Source organism: Lynx rufus, unplaced genomic scaffold (assembly GCF_022079265.1).
Source record: "Lynx rufus isolate CCGP_SWC_20201006 ecotype Redwood Valley unplaced genomic scaffold, mLynRuf1.p SCAF_24, whole genome shotgun sequence".
In the NCBI taxonomy this organism is placed as follows: domain Eukaryota; kingdom Metazoa; phylum Chordata; class Mammalia; order Carnivora; family Felidae; genus Lynx; species Lynx rufus.
Window position 1 is genome coordinate 18398806 of NW_025814839.1, and position 21670 is coordinate 18420475.

General features: G+C 44.0%; 1 protein-coding gene across 2 annotated transcripts in view; it reads right to left on the reverse strand.

Moving 5' to 3' along the window:
* KREMEN1 (kringle containing transmembrane protein 1) overlaps positions 1 to 21670 on the reverse strand; it is a 73944-nt gene that overhangs the window by 39558 nt on the left and 12716 nt on the right. For both annotated transcript variants that reach the window (XM_047087936.1, XM_047087935.1), the window contains exons 2-3: positions 12333 to 12495; positions 7718 to 7809 (exon numbers count right to left, since the gene is read on the reverse strand). In XM_047087936.1, coding sequence (XP_046943892.1) covers positions 7718 to 7809; positions 12333 to 12495 — 255 coding nt within the window. The remainder of the gene's footprint in view (positions 1 to 7717; positions 7810 to 12332; positions 12496 to 21670) is intronic.

Sequence of the window (21670 nt, forward strand, 5' to 3'; positions counted from 1 at the left end):
AGCAGGAGTCTGACATATGCTAATGTAATGTGAATCTAAAAGGACTCAGTGAAACAAAGACGTTAAGTAATTGTAATGGCCGGAGAGAAGAAGTGAAAAAAATATTGGTCTGCATAATTTATATTATTAATAGTCATTTCAATATTGCTTTGGCTATCAGCTAAAATTTGGGGTTTTGTTTTAGCTGGGAAGTGTTAATGATGCACACAGATGTGTCTTTTCGGAGGTGAACTTCAGCCCATGCAATGAGAGCACAGTGCTGGGAGAGACCCCCAGGCCTGGACAAGGTGCCTGGTGCAGTGCTTCATGCAAAGGGCCCAACTCTGGGGACCCCCTTCCCAGCTGAGAACAGCTGGGCTGGGAACACCCGCAGAGACGGCCCAACATCCTACAGAGTGGTTCTGCTGTGCACAAATGCTTCCTGGATACCATCACAGCCTGCGGTCCTCCTGGGGCTTGGGATTTCCCAAACTCAGAGAAGACAAGAGACTGACTTAGAGTTAACAGCTTGAACTGCAGACCCTCTGTCGCCACTGAGTTAATCCTTCGGTTTCCACAATGTCAAAAAGGCAATCTTAATAATTCAGCATACTATCAGAATTTCAAACTCTAATTCCCAAACAATCCGCCAAGAAAATTCTCAAGAATGACCTCAACAGTAGTCTGGATCCATCCCAGGGCCCCTATTTTCAAGGAAATAAAGGAAATGGGGCTGTTCTCAAGTATTGGAAGGAAAGGGCACTGGGCTTGCCATTAGGAGCCCTAGATTCAAATCCGATTTGGCTCAGGGTGTAATCCTCATCAGATCACTTCACTACTCCAGCCTCATTGTCTCATCTAAACAATGGTGGGTGGGGAGTGGACATATACCACCTGCTTCACAGCATTTCTGGCAAAGGTTAAGTGAGGCAATGTGAATATACGTGTTTCATACATAGCAGGTACTCAATAACAGCTGAAATAAAAGCTAAAACATGCTAAATATCAGTGCTGACATTAAAATGCAAAAACTGCTAACAGAGACAAAACATTTTCTGTAATTGAGAGACTGCCTTGACAACCACTGCCAAAGTGCCCTTGGCTTTTTTGCGCAAGCTCTGAACATAGCTTTAAAAACTCTTTTTAGGGGTCACAGTTGGAAGCATTTTTGTAGGGAACAACAAATCTGTTTTAACAAGGTCAAGGTGGCATTTAATTAAAAGGCACTTGAGCCAGTGAAGTCAGCAAAGGCCCCATTTTGCAGAGGTGCTACGGCTGACACCCTCTGGGGGCTCCTTTGTATGAAGGATGCAATCTCTGGAGAACTTCTCACAGATTAACAGGGAGAAACTTCATCCCAAATCCCTAACACGGAAGCTTGAGAAGCTATGGCAAAACATCTCTTTCTGACACTCCACACTCTTCAACCTCATCACCATCTTCCTGGGTCAAGTCCAAGTTCTGTACCCAGACCACAAGACTGTCCATTATCTGGCCCCACCTAATTCTTCTCAGACCTCATCTCTTGCCCTTCCTTCTATAAAATTTCTATCTTGGGATGCCTGGGTTGCTTAGTCAGTTAAGCATCTGACTCTTGATTCGGCTGAGGTCGTGATCTCGCAGTTCGTGAGTTCCAGCCCCCACATGGGGCTCTGTGCTGGTGGTGCTAAGCCTGCTTGGGATTCTCTCTCTCTCCCTTTCTCTCTGCTCCTCCTCTGCTCTCTCTCTCTCTTTTTCTCTCTCTCAAAATAAATAAATAAACTTAAAAAATAAATAAAATTTCTATCTCAGCAACACCGACATTGCCTAGGAATTCACCAATGTGTGCATGTGTGCAAACTGTTCCCCCAATACCCTCCCTACTCCACCAACCCTAATATCTAGTACCTGGCTACTTCAAGTGTAGTCCTACAGCTCTGCATCCCAGGGACTGGTTAGAACTGCAGAGTCTCTAGCCTGTCCCAGACCTACTGACTCAGAATCTGCACTTTAATAAGAACCCTGTGATTGTACTACTACTACATTTTCATAAGGAAACTTACAGTTGGAGAAGCCATGTGCCAAGATCCCACCTCTTCCAGACGCTCTCTTTGATAAAGAGTAGCCCCTGCCTCCCACCATGCCAGGGAAGATGTACCTCCTACACTGTTCCCAACCTTCTGCTCATCTCATTTATTACACAGTATGTTGCATATGCTTATCTGTTTATGTGTCTATCCTTGGTCCTAGACTTGGGACTCCCCAAAGGCTGCAGACCATGCTATCCTTGTGTTCCCTGTGCCATGTGAGGTACTGCATATGGTCAGAACTTAAAAAATGTCATTTGTCACAGCTAGTGATTTTTTAAAATATTTATTTATTTTTGAGAGGGGTAGAGGGACAGAAAGAGAGGGAGACACAGAATCCAAAGTAGGCTCCAGACTCAGAGCTGTCAGCACAGAGCCTGATGCAGGGCTGGAACTCACGAGCTGTGAGATCATGACCCAAGCCAAAGTTGGACACTTAACCGACTGAGCCACCCAGATGCCCCAATAAATTTGTTTGTTTGTTTGTTTGTTTGTTTTTTAAGATTTTATTTTAAGTAATCTCTACATCCAACGTGGGGCTCAAGAATCACACACTCTACCAACTGAGCCTGCCAGTGCCCCTTAATAAGTTTAATAGCTAAAACTTTATTTTTTTTATTTTTTTATTTTTGAGACAGAGAGAGACAGAGCATGAACGGGGGAGGGGCAGAGAGAGAGGGAGACACAGAATCGGAAGCAGGCTCCAGGCTCCAAGCCATCAGCCCAGAGCCCGATGCGGGGCTCGAACCCACAGACCAAGAGATAGTGACCTGAGCCGAAGTCGGACGCCCAACCGACTGAGCCACCCAGGCGCCCCAATAACTAAAACTTTAATCACTAACTTTAGTAACTAACTCAGATACCTGTGAGCTATGTGCAAAAGTATTACAATTTAGGTTAATTGGGTTAATTATGTTACACATTTGAACCCAGATACTTTGAATGTTGTATTTATATATTTACTTTTACATACTTTAAAAAATATTCTAAAATTGGGACACCTAGGTGGCTCAGTTGGTTAAACATCCGACTCTTGATTTTGGCTCAGGTCATGATCTCATGGTCATGAGATAGAGTCCCGCATCGAGCTCCACGTTCAACATGGAATCTGCTTGAGATTCTTTCTCTCCTTCTCTCTCTGTCCCTCCCCTGCTCTCTCTCTCTCTCAAAACAAATAAATAAACATTTAAAAAATACTATAAAATTTTAAGATATGATAATAGGATTTATGAAACTTTCAAACATACAGGGGCGCCTGGGTGGCTCAGTCGGTCAAGCGGCCGACTTCGGCTCAGGTCATGATCTCGCTGTCTGTGAGTTCAAGCCCCGCGTCGGGCTCTGTGCTGACGGCTCAGAGCCTGGAGCCTGTTTCAGATTCTGTGTCTCCCTCTCTCTGACCCTCCCCCGTTCATGCTCTGTCTCTCTCTGCCTCAAAAATAAATAATCGTTAAAAAAAAAAAAAAAAAAAAAAAACATACACAAAAGCAGGAAAGACTAACAAGACCATTGTCATCCAGCATCAACAAATATCCACTTTTTAAAAAATCATTCTAGTTTCATCTATTCCCCTCATCTGACCTATTTATTCTTTGGGAGGCTAGATCATTAAAAAAAATTTTTTTTAATGTTTATTTATTTATTTATTTATTTAAAAAAATTTTTTTTTAACGTTTATTTATTTTTGAGACAGAGAGAGACAGAGCATGAACGGGGGAGGGGCAGAGAGAGAGGGAGACACAGAATCAGAAGCAGGCTCCAGGCTCCGAGCCATCAGCCCAGAGCCGGACACACGGACTCGAACTCACGGACTGCGAGATTGTGACCTGAGCTGAAGTCGGACGCTTAACCGACTGAGCCACCCAGGCGCCCCTGTTTATTTATTTTTAACAGAGAGAGAGAGAGAGAGAGAGAGAGAGAGAGAGACAGCATGAGCAGGGGAGGGGCACAGAGAGAGGGAGACATAGAATCCGAAGCAGGCTCCAGGCTCTGAGCTGTCAGCACAGAGCCAGGTGCGGGGCTCAAACTCACAGACCGCGAGATCATGACCCAAGCCGAAGTCGGACGCTCAACCGACTGAGCCACCTAGGCACCCCTAAATCATTTTAAAATAAATTCCAGATACATTATCATTTCAACCACAAATATTAAAAAAATTTTTTTTAATGTTTATTTATTTTTGGAGAGACAGAACATGAGCAGGGGAGGGTCAGAGAGAGAGGGAGACACAGAATCTGAAGCAGGCTCCGGGCTCTGAGCTGTCAGCACAGAACCTGACATGGGACTCGAACTCACAAACTGTGAGATCACGACGTGAGCCAAAGTCAGATGCTTAACCGACTGAGCCACCCAGGTGCCCCTCAACCACAAATATTTTAGTATGTATCCATAATTTAAAATGACTTCAAAGATTATTTATATATATATATCTCCACCATGCCAGTATTGTACCCAATAAAATTAACAGTGATTCCTTAATATAATCTAATAGTCTGTGTTCAAACTTCCCTATTTTAGAGATGAATATTTATAGTTGAGTTTGTAAATGTCAGGTGAGTGCTTTATACCAAACAAATAATAGCTCTCAGAGATGAGAAGGTAAATTTATCATGTCTGTTGTTTCTCAAAGCTCAAATCAGCTTTGTAAAGGAAATTTGCCTTTAAATGCCATTTGTAGATTTCCCTCCACCTCAGAACTAGATAACTTTTACAAAACTATACCAAACTTTTATAAAGAACCTAAAGGTAAGATAGAACAAATCAGAAGCCATGCTGAGGTCCATTCAAGCGTGTCCCTCGGAAGCAATGAAATCAGTGGGAATTAGAATGGTGAGGAGGATGGTTTAACAAGAGAGATATGCAAAGAACAGGTATTAAGCCAAATGGTTTCCCCCTCAACAGCCAAACCAACAGCACTCAGAGTTGGAGAGGATGGGATCTAGAGGGATGGTAACCTTGATGATGCTGAAATTTGCCGATCTATATTTGTTCTGTCTGCAATAGGAACTCGGGGTTTCTGAGAAACATACCAGTAGATGTGCTTTGAAGAGTAAATCCAATTACCTCAGAGTTGTTCGCCTTTTAAGGGGTAAATTCTGATCCAGTCTCCTTAGGTCAAAAACACAGTTCACGCTTCTCTTTGCCCCCTGTTTGAATCATACTTCATCTCTGCCTCCCTGCTTTCTTAGCTCTGTCCGTAACACACTGACGGGCAGAATTCCGGTCTCCACACAATGGCCCGCCATTCAACCACATTCTGCTTTGTCCCTAAACATCCACTCCCCCAGCTCCTGCTGGGTCTGTTATATTCAGATATGAACTTTCCAGGAATCTGATCATGTCACAGGCCTTTTCCTGTATGACAAGTTCGACGCTAATTGTGAATAGTGGGCTTCACAGAGAGGGTTAGTGTTATTCATGAAAATTATGACTCCACATCCAGAAATAGGGCAAAACTGGCCTAAAATAGGCGGGCTGTATCTCCGTTGAGTCCAGTAGGCAATTACCAAGGTTTCTTGCTTCAAACAGCCCAGAAGTCTTTCTCAGCAATGTTAATCAGACACATTCGAAGCATAATGTTCTGCCAGGTCCAAGGTCTGAGGCTTAGCTAGATGGGGGAGCCCTGGTGCCCACAGGGTGAATGGAAGGGTTTTCCAAAGAACCAAAGCCAGACACTGTTCCCTCCCCCACCACCTCCCAAACCAGGTACTCCCCAGCTCTCATTCCCAACTTTTGTATGTCTCCCTGCCCAGACCATTTCAAGGCCAACTTTAGAAGCTTTGACAGGGCTACCAAAGGACCATAAGGAAAGGAAATTATACTTGATTTTCCTTTTTTGGAACAGTGAGGCATATCCAGCAAATATTAGGAATTAGAGGGGTACTAGACGGGTTGTTTCATTTTCCGGTGATTCTCTCTTCTGAAACTTAGTTTCAGTGACCGCATGAGTCGGTTCCCGTTGGCCCAAACTATATTTTATAAATGCGAGTTGAGGATTATCTTTCCAAATAAAAGCGGCCAGATTGAAATCCCCTCTTCGCCATTCCTGAGAGAATGACATAGGCTGGTACTAAAAGACTATCTTTGTGTAGAACAAATGGACCGAGGAAAATCTGCTTTCCTCTGCCCCTGCCCCTTTCTTCTTTACATAACTAGAGCCAAATGAGATGTTTTTCATTTTAAAAATTTGATTAAACAGACTGAGCAAAAGCCCATTCTGCTGGTCTTTACTGTTTTCTCGATTTTGGGACTGAATCAAGGCATACTCGGGTTGGAAGGATAGGGAGGCCAGGGCCTCACTGCCAGGCAGTGGTGCCATTCGGAAGTTTAACTTTTAGAAGTTGAGAGCTGGGGCCTGCAGTGCTGGTTCGGGGGATGCCCCTGCCCTGTGAGGCAACAGAATTCAGACTGGTGTGGTGGGCGTGAGTGAGAGGTCCCAGGTCCCACGTGAACCTCCATGTCACTGTACACACATAGCCTCCTGACCTGACGAGCGAGGAAGGTGGCAGGGCCAGGAGTGAGGGTAAATAATATGGAAAAGACAACCGGGTAGAATGATTATAAATAAGCTGTCCTTTCCCTCAGCTCTAGGAACTGAGAAAACCTGCCTCATTGGCTTATTTAAAAAGTTGTCAAGAACACTACATTAGGAAGCTCCTTAAAGCGCCATTGTAGGGGCGCCTGGGTGGCTCAGTTGGTTAAGCCTCCAACTTCGACTCAGGTCACGATCTCGCAGTCCATGAGTTTGAGCCCCGCGCCGGGCTCTGGGCTGATGGCTCGGAGCCTGGAGCCTGCTTCTGATTCTGTGTCTCCCTCTCTCTCTGCCCCTCCCCCGTTCATGCTCTGTCTCTCTCTGTCTCAAAAATAAATAAACGTTAAAAAAATATACATATAAAAAAATGCCATTGTAGTTTTGGTTTCTGTACTTTAAACCTTCCTGCAATATTTTCTACCTTGTTTTCAAGTATCTTCCTAAGATTCTCTGCCACATCACATATTCCCCAAGGGTTAGCGTATCTTTCTGCCTTTGCACCTTGCATATAATAAACGCTGAATATAGAAACATGAAGCAGCTAGAAAACTGGCTGTGGAGTAAAATGCTGAAGAAACTGGGTTCTCAGTAGTAGAGAGCAATGAGGTATGGGTTATCATAAATAACAACAGAACATCTTTATGCTAACATGAGGAAAGGGACTACCATGTTGGCTTTGGAGAGTATCAATTAAATACTTACTGAATACCAGTCTTCAGGGGAGATAGTGCGTGAAATGCAAATAGCTAATGTTATAACTTAGTTTTACTGTCTATCAAGGGATTCTTCATTTATTCTAGACAATTCATTCCCAAAAGTATAAGGTACTTTTTTCCTCTTTGGCTTGCTACTGAGCTCATGCCAACTCTATTCATGAACGAATCAGCATGAGGAAATTAAGTAGAAGTAGAAATTCTGGGTGGGCTTATCCATCAAGGGAATGGGGTCCTGAGGGAAGCAGGCATTCAATTTCTGAAAAGCCTCAATAAGAGATGTGAAAATCCTCAGCCCAGGACGGCATCTCCTTTGATCTGCTTCATGAAATCCACCTGCCTGAATGACCTGTCCTCTGGCAGTGACCTTCCACTCTGAACCCTTGCTGCTCAGTGTCCCGAAACCCTCGGCTGGTGTGTCAGGGGCTTACTCTGGCAAGCAGGAATCTCACAGTACTTCCAGTAGACGCCGTCCTCGTGCTCTGCCACGTAGCACCAAGGGCTCACATCTCCATCCGGGTTTCTGTCGGGGAAAGAACATGTAAGTAACATTTCTGTCGTGTTAAGTCAACTGGCTCATTGCTTTTTCAGTATTACCAAAAAGGAACGCGTCAGCCTCTGTGTTATTTCTAATCATTGGTATGCATCTCAGTGCTGCCTCTTATGAAGAAGAGAAAAATGGGGGGCACCTGGCTGGCTCGGTTGGTAGAGCTTGGGGCTCTTGATCTCAGGGTCATGAGTTTGAGTCCCACATTGGACGTAGAGATTACTTAAAAAAAGAAGAAGACGAAGAAAAAGAAGAGGAAGAGAAAAATGGTAACACTACAAGAACAAACTTATGCACTCTGACATATACTTTAGAGTTTGGGGGCAGGGGGTGGTGTGCGTGATGAGCAAAGGTGATTCATATTTACACAAATTCACGACAGTGTAACCAGGACAACTGACCACAGAACAAATCATGCCAAGCAGCACTGGCACCTTAAGTGTGAACACAGTGACTCCCATGGCTGAGAGCACAGGTGTGCTCAATACTGTGGATAAGAATGTGAATAGACCAAAATGGTCAGGATGGCAATTTGGTAATTAGAGGCAAAGGCCCTAAAAATATGCAAAGCCCCTTTGCCAGGCAATTTCTCCTTTAGTACTTTATTTTAAGGAAATCTTCACTTACAAAGATGTTCACCACAGCATGTTGACAATACAAAAAACGTCAGAAACAACTATTAAGGATTGGTTACATAAATAGGTTATATCCATATAAGGGAATGCTGAGTGTCTATTAAAAATGCAGTGTAGGGGCGCCTGGGTGGCTCAGTCGGTTGAGCGTCCGACTTCAACTCGGGTCACAATCTCGCGGTCCGTGAGTTCGAGCCCCGCGTCAGGCTCTGGGTTGATGGCTCGGAGCCTGGAGCCTGCTTGGATTCTGTGTCTACCTCTCTCTCTGCCCCTCCCCCATTCATGCTCTGTCTCTCTCTGTCTCAAAAATAAATATATGTTAAAAAAAAATTTTTTTTTTTTTAAATGCAGTGTAGAGACACATCTATTGATATAAAGACATATCCACATCTTGTTAGGTTTTTTAAAAGGGTAGTTCTAAAACACGATTGGGAACACAACCCCGTTATTTGAGAAGATGGCTTCAAGAAAGGATACACATCAAACCCTGGAAAGTATCTCTGGAGAATGAGACTATCAGTAATTTTAATCCCTTTTCTTTTCTGATTCTCTTTATTTTCCTATTTCTTCTATGATGAACACTGATTGTGTGATTTTTTAAACAGTAAAATAAAATTCACATAATACAGACTCCACTGACAAGCTTTCACCAGGATCAGTCTAGTCGACACACGTTGAATAGAAACAGGTCCTTTTCCTACCTCAAGATACTAACTTCTCAGAAAATTCTGAACAAAGCTAAGCCATCAGGCAGAACATGCAATCCTGTGATTCTGGTACCAACTTCTGATACAGCAGTGATATTTTTAAAAGGTTTATTTCACATTTCTAAATGCCCTCGAAGGTCTTTTCAAGTCAAGGATGCCCTGACAATATGGGCTACACTGCTGAAACAGACCCCAAAATGACAGGGTTACTAGGCACGCAGAAAAGCCCTGCCTTCTCCCCACTGCTTTCTGAGCTCCCTTTCTTGCAACTCAGAACACTGGAAACCTGACACTCCAGTTAGGCCGGAAATGGGCATAGAGACCCTGCAGCCAGGAGCTTAGGAGCCACCCCAATCAGGCCTGAGAGGGATAAGCCTATTGTGTGGTCCAGAAGATAAGCCGCCCTGAAGCACAAAGGGTCCTTTTATTTTCTGTGCCCAAGGGCAGGTGCCAGCGCCAACTCTGCTCTTCCCGGTCCCTCTGCTTCCCCTCTAATCCAGAGCCGTCGAGCCTGGAGAAGTGCATTCCCATCACTCGCCATCTCGCAGACATCTCAACTGCGACGGGTCTGGCACCGGAGCGCAAGACAAACATGGTGTCGGATATCAGCCGAGAAATCAAAGCAGGAGAACTTGTACAAAGCCTTCTTTAAACAGTATTTCACTGTCATCTTCCTCCCTCTATTCAGTGTCCAGCTTTGATGTACTATTTGGTAGAGACCTTTGAAAACAACTGTTTATTATCAATGTCAAAAACCATTCTGAAAAGCATCAGAATAGCTTAATAAAGAATAAGCAAATTCATCCTGGACTTCGCTGCAGTGCTAAAACAAAAGCCCTGGACCCTCCGATGTGATGATAATCAACATTTCAGAGCCTTCCTTTCTTCTGAAGTAAAAACTGGTACTTCAGGTCTGGTACATTCCATCAAATCAAAGGAGAGGCTGCAGCTGGCCAGGGCCAGGAAGAGGGTGGTTCCCCCCTTACTCTCACAATGGATAACTACTGTGCACTTCTGGGAGCCTATGTAGGGCCAGGTGCTAACCTATGACAAAAGACTCTTTTTTTTTTTTCATATAAATCAAACCTTTTTGGAAATTTAAAATTTACCTTAAAGTCAGACTTAAACCCAGGACCTCTTCTGAGAAGACATATTGACAGAAAGCAACAGAATAACAGCATAAATCAGCAGCCCAAGAGACACTTCAGAAGGAGAGTATAAGTAACAATGTAAAAACAACAACAACAAAACCCCAACACGGGTTTCCCTTAAATACTCTTCCCAACCCAACCCAACTATTTCTATGAATAGCAAAAGCAAGGGAAGGAAATAAACCAGAAATGGAGTGGGGTTATTTTTTTTAATTATGCAAAAATTCTAATGAATATGTATAACTTTGAAAATAAAATGTAAAAGAATGACTTGATAAGCGTATGGAACTTTAATGATAAAATGCAATAGATAGCAAAATGCAAAGTACCAAAGATTGTTACCTCTGGGAGATGGGGCTTGCTGAGGATTTCAGGGGAAAGATGTAAAACAGGGGCTTTACTTAAACATGTATCTGTAGTTCTGAGAATTTTGTGGGGGGGGGGGAGCTTTTAATATTTTTATAATAACAACTAAGAAATAATGCAACAGCAACTGTAGGGAAATGGCCAGTTGGTACAAATTAGAGCAAAGGTGAAAGAAAGACCTGAAGGCACAGGCATGACCAGGATGACAGGCCTCAGACGTCAAGACATCCACAAGGGTCCTGGAGTGTTAGCAAAGGTACGTAGGGAGAGCAGAAGGTAAACAGTGTGGCCCATGCAATGCAGGTGTGAATATGTCGGCTGAGCTGGGTTGACAGTGCCATGGTTGAGATTCCAACATATTGGTAGAAGCAGGGACACAGTGTGTGGCTAAAAGAGTCACTCAGTGATCACTTCCCCCTGTCCTGATGGCTCAAAAGGCTGCCTTTGCACCTGTCCTAATAATAACTAAATTCTACACAGTGTTGAACCATGAGTCACATTATCAGGATCTTGAGTATAAATCGTTCAAGTGTAGTTGTAACCAAAAGTGCTTAGAATCTTTCTTTGCTCTTGGGGTGCCTGGGTGGCTCAATAGGTTAAGCGTCCTACTTCAGCTCAGGTCATAATGTCACGGTTTGTGAGTTTGAGCCCCACATAGGGCTCTGCTTTCTTTACTCTTGTCCCTATAGATCAGTGATTTTTAACTTGTTTGGGATCACTGATAATTTTGAGAATCTGATCCAGATTCTGATCTAAGTCATGGATCATCTCTGCAGAAAACTGCAAGTACACATTTGAAGCACCTTGGATCTCAGGTGAAGAGACCCTGCCAGAATCAGACAGAAGGTTAAGACCAAAGAAACACCTTAGTCTATGGAAAGGAAGGAAACAGCACAGATCTGATGGCTATAGCTGTTCCCAGAGCAAGGTTATCGTGGGCTGACAGAGGGTGGATAATGTAGGACAGCTTCCTTTGCTCAGAAGCAGAAGGAGGTTTGGGCCACACACGGTGCTCTGCCTGACCACCGCATTCACAGCAGCTTAAGAAGTTTGGCTATCTATGTATTGTCCACTGGTGGTAGGGCCAACTAAGAAATCCCTTCCCAAGAGACCTGTAAGTAATCAGATGGGAAAGCAGAGCTCTGAAAACCAGTATCAAAGCAACCGAGGTTGAAAAGGGTAGTAGACTGTGGTGTGCATGTGTGTGTGTGTGTGTGTGTGTTTGTGTGCACACGCACATGCACACGTGCACGTGTGCATATACACATGCAAGGTGTGGGAGGAAGATTTTTTTTTTAGTATTTATTTATTTTGGGGAGAGTGGAAATGGGGGAGGGGCAGAGAGAGGAGGACAGAGGATCCTAAGCGGGCTCTGCGCTGCCAGGCTGACAGCAGCGAGCCTGATGTGGGGCTCAAACTCACGAACCTGTGACATCACGACCTGAGCTGAAGTCAGATGCCCAACCGAATGAGCCACCCAGGTGCCCCAAAAAGAGGATTTTTAAAAGAGTAATAAGAAAGGCCTTCTGAGTTAACCAAAAGGAGACAAAGAAGCTTTCCATAGCTGTGAGCTAGGCTGGAAGGGACTGGAAAAGAAGGCCAAAGATTTTTTTTTTTTAAAGCACTCTGTGGCACCATCTTACCTGCAATAGTTATGCTCGCCTAGGCCCCCCTCCCCATTGGGGTATTTCAGAGTGTTGTATGGATGCTGGAAAGTCTCGTTCCAGAACAGGCATGGCTTCCCGCTTTGCAGTGCCGTCCAATTCTGCGTTCCCCTATAATCTGCACCATTGGCTGTGAAACATTCTAGGAGAAAGAAAAGACAGAGCAAACTAATTTTCTGGCAACATCCACAGTTTCCTCCCTCTCTGGTTGATGTTTTATTTGTTTTGTTTGGACCCAGCTGGAAATGGATAGTGTCTTGCTAGATCCTGGACACCATGAAGTTAACATCGCTAGGGCTGAGTAAATCTGAAATGCAGTCCCCTCCAAATGCTAGGCTAGTCTTGGCAATAGCTTGTCTACAGACACTTTACAGATACTTTTCCCCTAAAGTATACAGATCCCAACTAGGATATAAACACGGAGGTGAAATGTATTGAAGCCCATGAAGTGAACCAGGAAACCCCCAAATCTGGGAACCGTTGGCAACAGCCATCACAAGGAATTCTGGGTGCTCGGAGGGGGTCACTGGTCTCGCCAGTGTCTCTGTGTGGTAACTAGAACCAGGTCACCAGCTGTAACTGAGCTCTCCCCTACAGTCTGAAAGGCTGCACTGACACTTGGATTTAATAAGACCATCGGATACAGCAACGCTTTGGAATCCCAATCACACAAGTCTGGGAATGACTCACATTCCCTGGTAATGAAGAACAGTCCTCCCCATGCTGTTTGAGATAGAGATGCAACAGAACAGTCAACAGGAGGGAGCGAGCAGAGGCCAAGTTGGCATTTTTCTCTCACCTCTTTCTGAAATTCCTCCCTACAAGACACACTGAACATAGTCTCAGGTCCAGTTAGTAAAATGACAAAATCCTTGCAGGTGCAACAATGTGCTTCTAAAATCTGCTTCTCAGACTTTGGGGGGATGGGAACTGAGGCTGATAGGATTTCCCCCCACATATTGCATGCATTAAATTCACAGAGATTCATGGGAAAGGCACAGTATAAAGAGCAATTTTTAAAAATTAATTTAGTTGAAACTGACAGATAGAAGTACTTCAAACACTTCTTGAAGATGTCTCACCAGGAACCTGACGATCTGGGGGAGTTACACTGACATTCTCAGCTGTCTTTCTTTCCTTCCCCTGGCATGCACTGACCTATAACTTCCGGTATGAAGGGCTCTTAGTGCTGCCTCCTGGTGAAGTGCATGCGCCTACTTCAGTCTAAGCACGTGAACAACATGAGCACATCTACATTCTAGAAGATGCTTTTTTATTTTATTTTTAATGTTTATTTATTTTTTTTTAGAGAGAGACAGACAGAGCACAAGTAGGGGAGGGGCAGAGAGAGAGGGCAACACGGAATCCGAAGCAGGCTCCAGGCTCTGAGCTGTCAGCACAGAGCCCAACATGGGACTTGAACTCACAGACTGCAAGATCATGACCTGAGCCAAAGTCGGACACTCAACTGACTGAGCCACCCAGGCACCCCTAGAAGATACTTCTTTTTATATTTAAAATCTATCCACAGACCATCTCTCTGCCTGTAACCCCTTCCTCCTACTATCTGGGCTCTGTGTCTTGTCTGGAATAGCATGGTTTTATGGACAGCCAAAATAACCTGGAATCCCAGGCCGCACAGAACGTCATAACAATTTATCACATTTGGCATGACATTCGTATATTACGGTAAGGGCGACTCATCAGGTAGGGGTGCCTAGGTGACTCAGTTGGTTGAGCATCCGACTTTGGCTCAGGTCATGATCCCATGGTTGGTGGATTCAAGCCCCGTGTCAGGCTTTGCACTGACAGCACAGAGCCTGCTTTGGATTCTCTCCCTCTCTCTCTGCCCCTCCTCTGCTTCTGCTCTCTCTCTCAAAAATAAATAAACATTAAAAACAAAACAAATGTTCAAAGGTAATTGAAGAAGGCAGTTCAGTGTGGCATAAAACACACTAAACCGAGAGGCTAAGCCCTGGCTTCTTGTCCTGGACCTGCTGTTGGCCAGCTGTGCGACCTTGGACGAATCACCGTCATCCACAGCATCACTAATGCTTACATAGTGTTTTACTGTGTGCCAAGCTCTGCTCTAAGTGCTTTACAAATATCAACTCCCCACCAACCCTCTGGGGAGGTCCCTCAATAACCTACTTTACAAGATGGGGCAACTGGGGCACTCAACCACCCCCTACAAGGCCTCTACTGGAGCCCCTTCAGGCCATCCTTGTTTTCTCTATCCTCCCCCTCACCCCACTTCCCATTCATCACCAAATCCTGTTGACCTTCTTAAATATACACCCTGAAAGTGCCCTCTCCTCTCCATCTGGGGTGCCACCCCTTAGGCCCTTCACCATCAGAGGACAGCACAGCTTCGTTCAGGACTCACAGCTTCCGCTTCTGTATTCCTGCAATCCATTCTCCGCACAGGTGCTCAAAGTGCCCAGGAAAATGTGAGCACTGGAAACAAAACCCAAACCCTTCATCCTTGCCTGCAAAGCCTCAGTGATGTGGCCCCAGGCCTTCCCTCTCACTGTACTCCGAGCTCTTCCAGTCACTTGCTGTGCTCCTGCCACACTGGTCTGCTTTTAATTCTGTAAATGTACCATACTATTTCCTGCCCAAAATGTTCTTCCCTTAACACCTCCCACTGCAGACTAAATGTTACCTCAGAAAACCTGTCCCCCCCATCTCCACTCCTTGTTTTCTGCTCTTTGTCCATTTGCTTCATAGCATTTATTATCACTAGGAATATGTATAATCTGCTAGACAGGGAAAGAGGGACTGTGTGTGTGTGTGTGTGTGCGTGTGTGTACATCAAACCCTATCCTAACCCCAGGGTTAGAATGGGACCTGGGAACTTGTATTTCTAAAAAGCTGCCTAGGTGCTTCTGTTAAGTAATTTGGCTTGGGAACCACTAGACTGGATGATTCCAAGAGCATCAAGCCAATCTTTTGTCAATTGCTAGAATTTTAATTGCAATGTGCTAATACATCTTTTACTCCTACCACAAGTGGTTGAGGAGTGGCCTAGGAGCCAGAAAGGCAGGCCAACCATTGGAAGGCCTTAGCAATAGACAGCAACCTGCAGGATGGTGGGGTCAGCGTTCCCAGAGGCTCAGATGACTTGATTTGTAACACAAAAGAATGTGGCAGCTCTCCACATCTGTCAGTCCACATGAATGGGGATGAGGTGGCATCTGAGAGAAGGAATGGCAAAGTGCAGGCTTGTTTACTTCAGTCTGTTTCTCCTAGACCTAATCTTATTCTCAGTTACATTAGGGAAACTGAGGCAGCGTACCACATTTTATGATTCCCCCCCCCACACACAGATTTGCCCAGTGCATATCAATTGTGGAAAAAAAAAACAAGAAGAACAAACTTGAGCATTCTGGATTAAGGTGATATCACATCTTGATTTCATCAGAACATCAGAGTGGGTAAGGAAGGAGGACCCCTCCTCCCTTAATTTCTACTGCTTGAAACTGATATAAGCTTTGGCTAGATAAGCAAGAAATGGTTTAAGCCAATAAAAAATAGGGGCGCCTGGGTGGCGCAGTCGGTTAAGCGTCCGACTTCAGCCAGGTCACGATCTCGCGGTCCGTGAGTTCGAGCCCCGCATCGGGCTCTGGGCTGATGGCTCAGAGCCTGGAGCCTGTTTCCGATTCTGTGTCTCCCTCTCTCTCTGCCCCTCCCCCGTTCCTGCTCTGTCTCTCTCTGTCCCAAAAAAAAATAAATAAATGTTGAAAAAAAAAATTAAAAAAAAAAATAAAATATCACATGACATTTACGCATATCAGCGGTATATTTATGCACTCAGTGAAAGGGAATGAACAATGGTGAGAGATCTCATGTCTAGGATATCATTAATCAATCCATTCAACAAATACTTATTTAGTACTTACTATGTGTCTGGCACTGTTCACAGCACTGGGGCTATACTGGGGAACATTGGGCAGTCACAGAGCCTGTGCATACCCGTGCACACCCGTGCACACACAGGGGAGCCACGTTCATGAAAAACTAGTCAAATTCACATCAGGTAGTGAGGAGGGCTATAAGGAAAAATGGAGTAAGGGGACGGAGACCGAATGGTGGGGGTTCTCTCTTAGAGAGGTTGGGCCAGAAAAGGCCTGGAGTGGAGGAGGCATTGGTCAAAAGGAGGAAACAGAACCATGTAAACAATGCGGGAAGATCATTACTGACGGTGGGCACAGCAAAGAGAAGACCCCTGCAGGCCCCTGACATGCCGGGCAGGTATGGGGAACTCAAAGGCAGCTCCTTTAACCTGGATTAGGGTGAGTGGGTGGGAAGTGAAGAGGAGGAAAGCAGGCAGGTAAGGCCAGGACACACAAGGTCTCGAGCCTTATATGAATCAGATTTTGGCCTTTGTTCTAAGTGTGGGGGGAAGCCAGTGGAGGGTTCTGAGTAGAGAAATGACATGATCTGACTTACCTTTTAATGCAACTGTCTAGCTGCTGGGTGGGGGAAGAACTTTGGAGAGGTAGGAACTCAGCCAGGAAACATTAGTCAGGTGGTTACAGCAGAAAGACAGGCTGGCAGCCGAAAGGTGGTAAGAAGTGGCCAGATTCTGGATGTACTTTGAAGGCAAAGCCAAAGGTATTTGCTGGGGTTTGAATACAGGGTCTGAGAGAAAGAGGAGTGGGGTATAACTCCAAGGATGGGGGCCTGAATGGAGAAGCCATTTCCTACAATGGGGAGGACCCAAGAAGGGCAGAGTACCTTGGGTGGAACCCAGGGTTTGGCTGTGGATCAGTTGAGTCTGGGTGGAGATATGCAGTAAGCAGATGGCTCAGTGAGCCTGGAGCTGAGGAAAGAGGCCGAGCGAGGATGGGGCTAGAAATGTGGCAGTAACAGCATGGATGCGTGGAGGGAACAGGATTACTGTGTGTGGAGACAGAAGATATTTGGGCTGAGCCCTGGGGTCCTGCAACATTTCAGGCTTGGAAAGAGGAGGGCCTGGTGCTGATGAGTGAGAAAGTGCAGCCTGAGAGGTGGAGAAAAGCTAAGAAAGTGTGTGGGTCTCAGAAGTCAAGGAAGAAGGTGATTTGAGAGGGAAGGAATAACAAACTGAACAGAGGAAACCTCATTTCCTCATCTTCTCTGGCTAGATCCCAATCACCTCACAGAATTCATCTGTTTGACTCGATCTCTCCACCAGAAAACTCCAAATATTTTGTGTTGGGGATTGAATGGAAATAGCCCTGATGTGAAACATAAGCCTGACAGAAATTTAGTAATACAGCAGAAAACTTCCTCCATAAGGCTGGCATCAAAGCACCCAGAGCATTAATTCCACTTTTCCAAGTTGCTAATTCCTTATCTTTTCCCCTGTCATCAAAATCCTCCAAAGTATGGCATATGACATTTATTTGAAAAATTGGAGATGCTAATTTTATTGAAATTTCCTTGAGATAAGTGGAATCACATTAGGATGATCAAATCCTTGGCTGAGAATCTTGAGCGAATGATTTTGTGGCAACTGGCTATTTTCTGTAGGACCTGCTATGCTATGAAGTGATAGTAAGATCTGTGGGCAAGGCCCCACGTTTTGTTGAGAGCTCAGTACTCCTTCATTGCTAATTAAAGCAAACTGGAGCCTTCTCCCGTAAAGCTATTGTTTGTTATGCCTGGAATTCTGAAGTGTTGGGCATAAAGAGAAGACCTGATGCCATATACATTCTAAACTTTGATTTTTATACCTCAAAATCCATAGGATCTCACATATTCACACGGTATATGTAAAAAGTACTTGGAGATTTCAATAATTGACAGGCATGAGCTGTAGAAGACATAGAAATACTCCCCCCAAAATATTTTCCACATTACAGTTCTCAGTCTACCTCTTGGGGAATCCTTGAAAGATGGGGACCTGCTCCATAGACAAATACTACATATACAACATTGACAATTTCAGAAGTGTTCATGGAATTCCTGAAGCCCTTCTATGCAGCCCCAAGTTCCATTAACTCTAAGTACCCTGAAATAAGTGATATCTACAGAATACACACACACACAGAAATTTATAGGCTTGAGTATTTAATTTCAAGGGTTATGAAATAGTTTAAATCAAATACCATTCTGCACAGAAACTTTCTATTAACAATGTGGTATGGTATGGAAATCATACATTAGGGTCTGAAGCCAGCCTTCAGCCTATGGTTTACAAGCTACAGGCACTCAGCTAAACACTTTGAGTCTCAGTTTCCTCACTTGTAAAATGGGGGATTAGGGCTCAGGGCATCTGGAAGAATTGGAGGACGTACAAGTAAAATGCCTAGCACACAGTAGGTATCCAATAAGTTATTACAACATAATTATAAAGTTTTTTTAAATAATCAAATTTTATTATAAATTTGAGACCATGATGATCACATATTTCATTCTGGTCCAGAAAAATAATTATCTATAGGGATGCCTGGTGGCTCAGTCGGTTAAGCATTCAACTCACAGCTCAGGTCTTTTTTTTTTTAAAGAGAGAGAGAGTACGGGTGGGGGAGAGAGGCAGAAGGGGGGAGAGAGAGAATCTTAAGCAGGCTAGAATGTGACTCTGGGATCATGACTTTAGCCAAAATCAAGAGTCTGATGCTCAACTGACTGAGCAACCCAGGGGGCCCTGAGCTCAGGTCTTAATGTCAGTTTGAGTTCAAACCCCACATTGGGCTCCATGCTGGGCATGAAGTCTATTTAAAATAATAATAATAATAATAATAACAACCTATATTAATTACCCATGCAAGGCAATATAACATGAGAGGAACATCATCCTATTATAATTCTGTTTACTGTTATCAGGCTGCCATCAGCATAGAAAATATATGTGATGTGAGTCCTGTGTTGAATCCAAACATTCAATGAATAAGAGATAAAAAGCTCAGGTCATGATCTCACAGTCATGAGATTGAGCCCCGTGTTGGGCTCTGTGCTGACAGTGCAGAACCTGCTTGGGATTCTCTCTTTCCCTCTCTCTCTGCCCCTCTCCCACTTGTGCATGTCCTCTACCTCTAAAAAGTTTTTTTAATGTTTATTTATTTTTTGAGAGAGACAGTGGGGGAGGGGCAGAGAGAGGGAGAGAGAGAGAAGGAGAGAGAGAATGCCAAGCAGGCTCTGTGCTATTAGCACACAGCCCAATGTGGGGCTTGAACCCCACCAAACTGTGAGATCATGACCTGAGCTGAAACCAAGAGTTGGACACTTAACCAACTGAGCCACCCAGGTGCCTCACAAAATGAACACTTTTTTTTTAATTAAAAAAAAATAGGGCACCTGGGTGGCTCAGGAGGTTACACGTCCAACTTGGGCTTAGATCATGATCTCACAGCTCATGGGTTCAGGCCCCTCAGTGGGCTCTGTGCTGGGCTCTGGGCTCAGAGTCTGGAGCCTACTTTGGAGTCTGTGTCTCTGTCTCTCTCCCCTGCTCACAATCTGTGTCTCTCTCAAAAATAAAACATTAAAAAAAAAAAAGAATAAGAGGTAAGAAAAGGGGCACCTGGGTGGCTCAGTAGGTTAAGCGTCGTACTCTTGACTTCAGCTTAGGTCACAATCTCATGATTCATGAGTTTGAGCCCCACATTGGGCTCTGCGCTGACAGCAAGGAGCCTGCTTGGGATTCTCTCCTTCCCTCTCTCTCTGCCCCTTCCCCCCCTCAAAATAAATAAACTTAAAAAAAAAGTTTAAAAAAAGGTATAATGTAGCAAATAGATTTTTTTAATGTTTATTTGAAGAGAAAGAAAGAGAATGCATGAGCACACGCAGGGGAGAGGCACAGAGAGAGGGAGAGACACAGAATCCCAAGCAAGCTCCATGCTGTCAGCACAGACCTGGACATAGGGCTTGATCTTGGGAACTATGAGATCATGACCTGAGTCAAAATCAAGAGTTTAATTGACTGAGGCACCCAGGTGCCCCACAAATAGATTTTTCTTAATCAAAATTTCAACTGTGTGATGAAACACATCTTTATTTATATGTTCTAATGAATCATATAACTCAATATCTGTATGTATTATAAACGAGGAAAATGCCAAGTTAATAAAGTCCCAGCCAACTGAACTCTGCCAGCTTGTATATGCACAGCATTTTTAAAGTTCATGTTCAAAACCATGAGATGTTCTTTTAAAATAATTAAAACTTGACATATATGAGATAGAGGCAGGAAAACAGCAGTTAATCTAAAAGACATTCTATTCTTTGACGAGATTTAATAAAGTTGAAGATTGTGTTCTCAATGAGGCTCTATAACTAGGTCAATTGCTAATTACACTATTTGTCTGAAGCCATACTATTGAGAAATAGAAAATTTTTTCTCATACTGAGTCCAGAATATTCCTAGTTTTCTGGTAAAATTACTAGTTGGATCTCTATCCATGATATTTATGGGAGTCACTGTTTTTAATCCATCAAAGTTAAATGTCTGTTCTATGTAGGACCACTCAGCATCTCTAGTGATCCTACGTTGGAAGAATTCAGCTGAGTTTGACCGAGTTTGGAATCAACATGAGTCAATAAACACTAAATTCGATTATTTTATGTCTTAAAATAAGACAGCAGAAAACATTTTCCAACGGGAATATCTTCCGTTCCTTTAAAGATATCTCTAAAATTTGGTTAAGTGGGTAGAATTCTAGAAATACAAGGCTGAGGTGGAAAAAGCTCCCATTTAGGGAGCAATACAACAGTGTTGCCAAATGTCTGCTCAATACACCTACTCTCCTGGGTTTCTGGTACAGATCGGTATCCAGTGGGAATTTGTGGATACATCTTCAAAGCGCATGCTCTTGGGAAAAACGGATTTTTGCACACACTCAGAAGTGCTATAGGCATGTTTATTTCAGCTGTGCAGAACCCTGAAGTAAAGAGTAAAGAGACACATGACTGTGGGAAGGCAGTGATTTCCAACATTTTCCTACCCTGACATGGCTGAGGTAAGAGCGGTGATTCCCACGATCACATGGAGGTAGGTTATCAGATCTAGACTAGAGACAGGATAATTTTCTGTATACATAGTACATATGGGAAATCACTGGAATAAAGAGGAAAGCATACCAGATAACCAGCTGACACTATGTGGTTTGAGCAAATCACCTGGACACTTGAGACCTCTGTTTCTTCACCTGTGAAACAATGGGTTTTGAGACAGATAGTCTCAATGGCCCTTCACTCTAAACTCAAATATCAAGACTCTATCATAATGAAACTGAAGTTCAAAAGTCTGGGATGATGAAGTTCAAAAGTCTGGGATGATGTTCAAAAGTCTGGGATGATTTGAGTGTTGATGGCTCAAAATCTCTTCCAAGCTT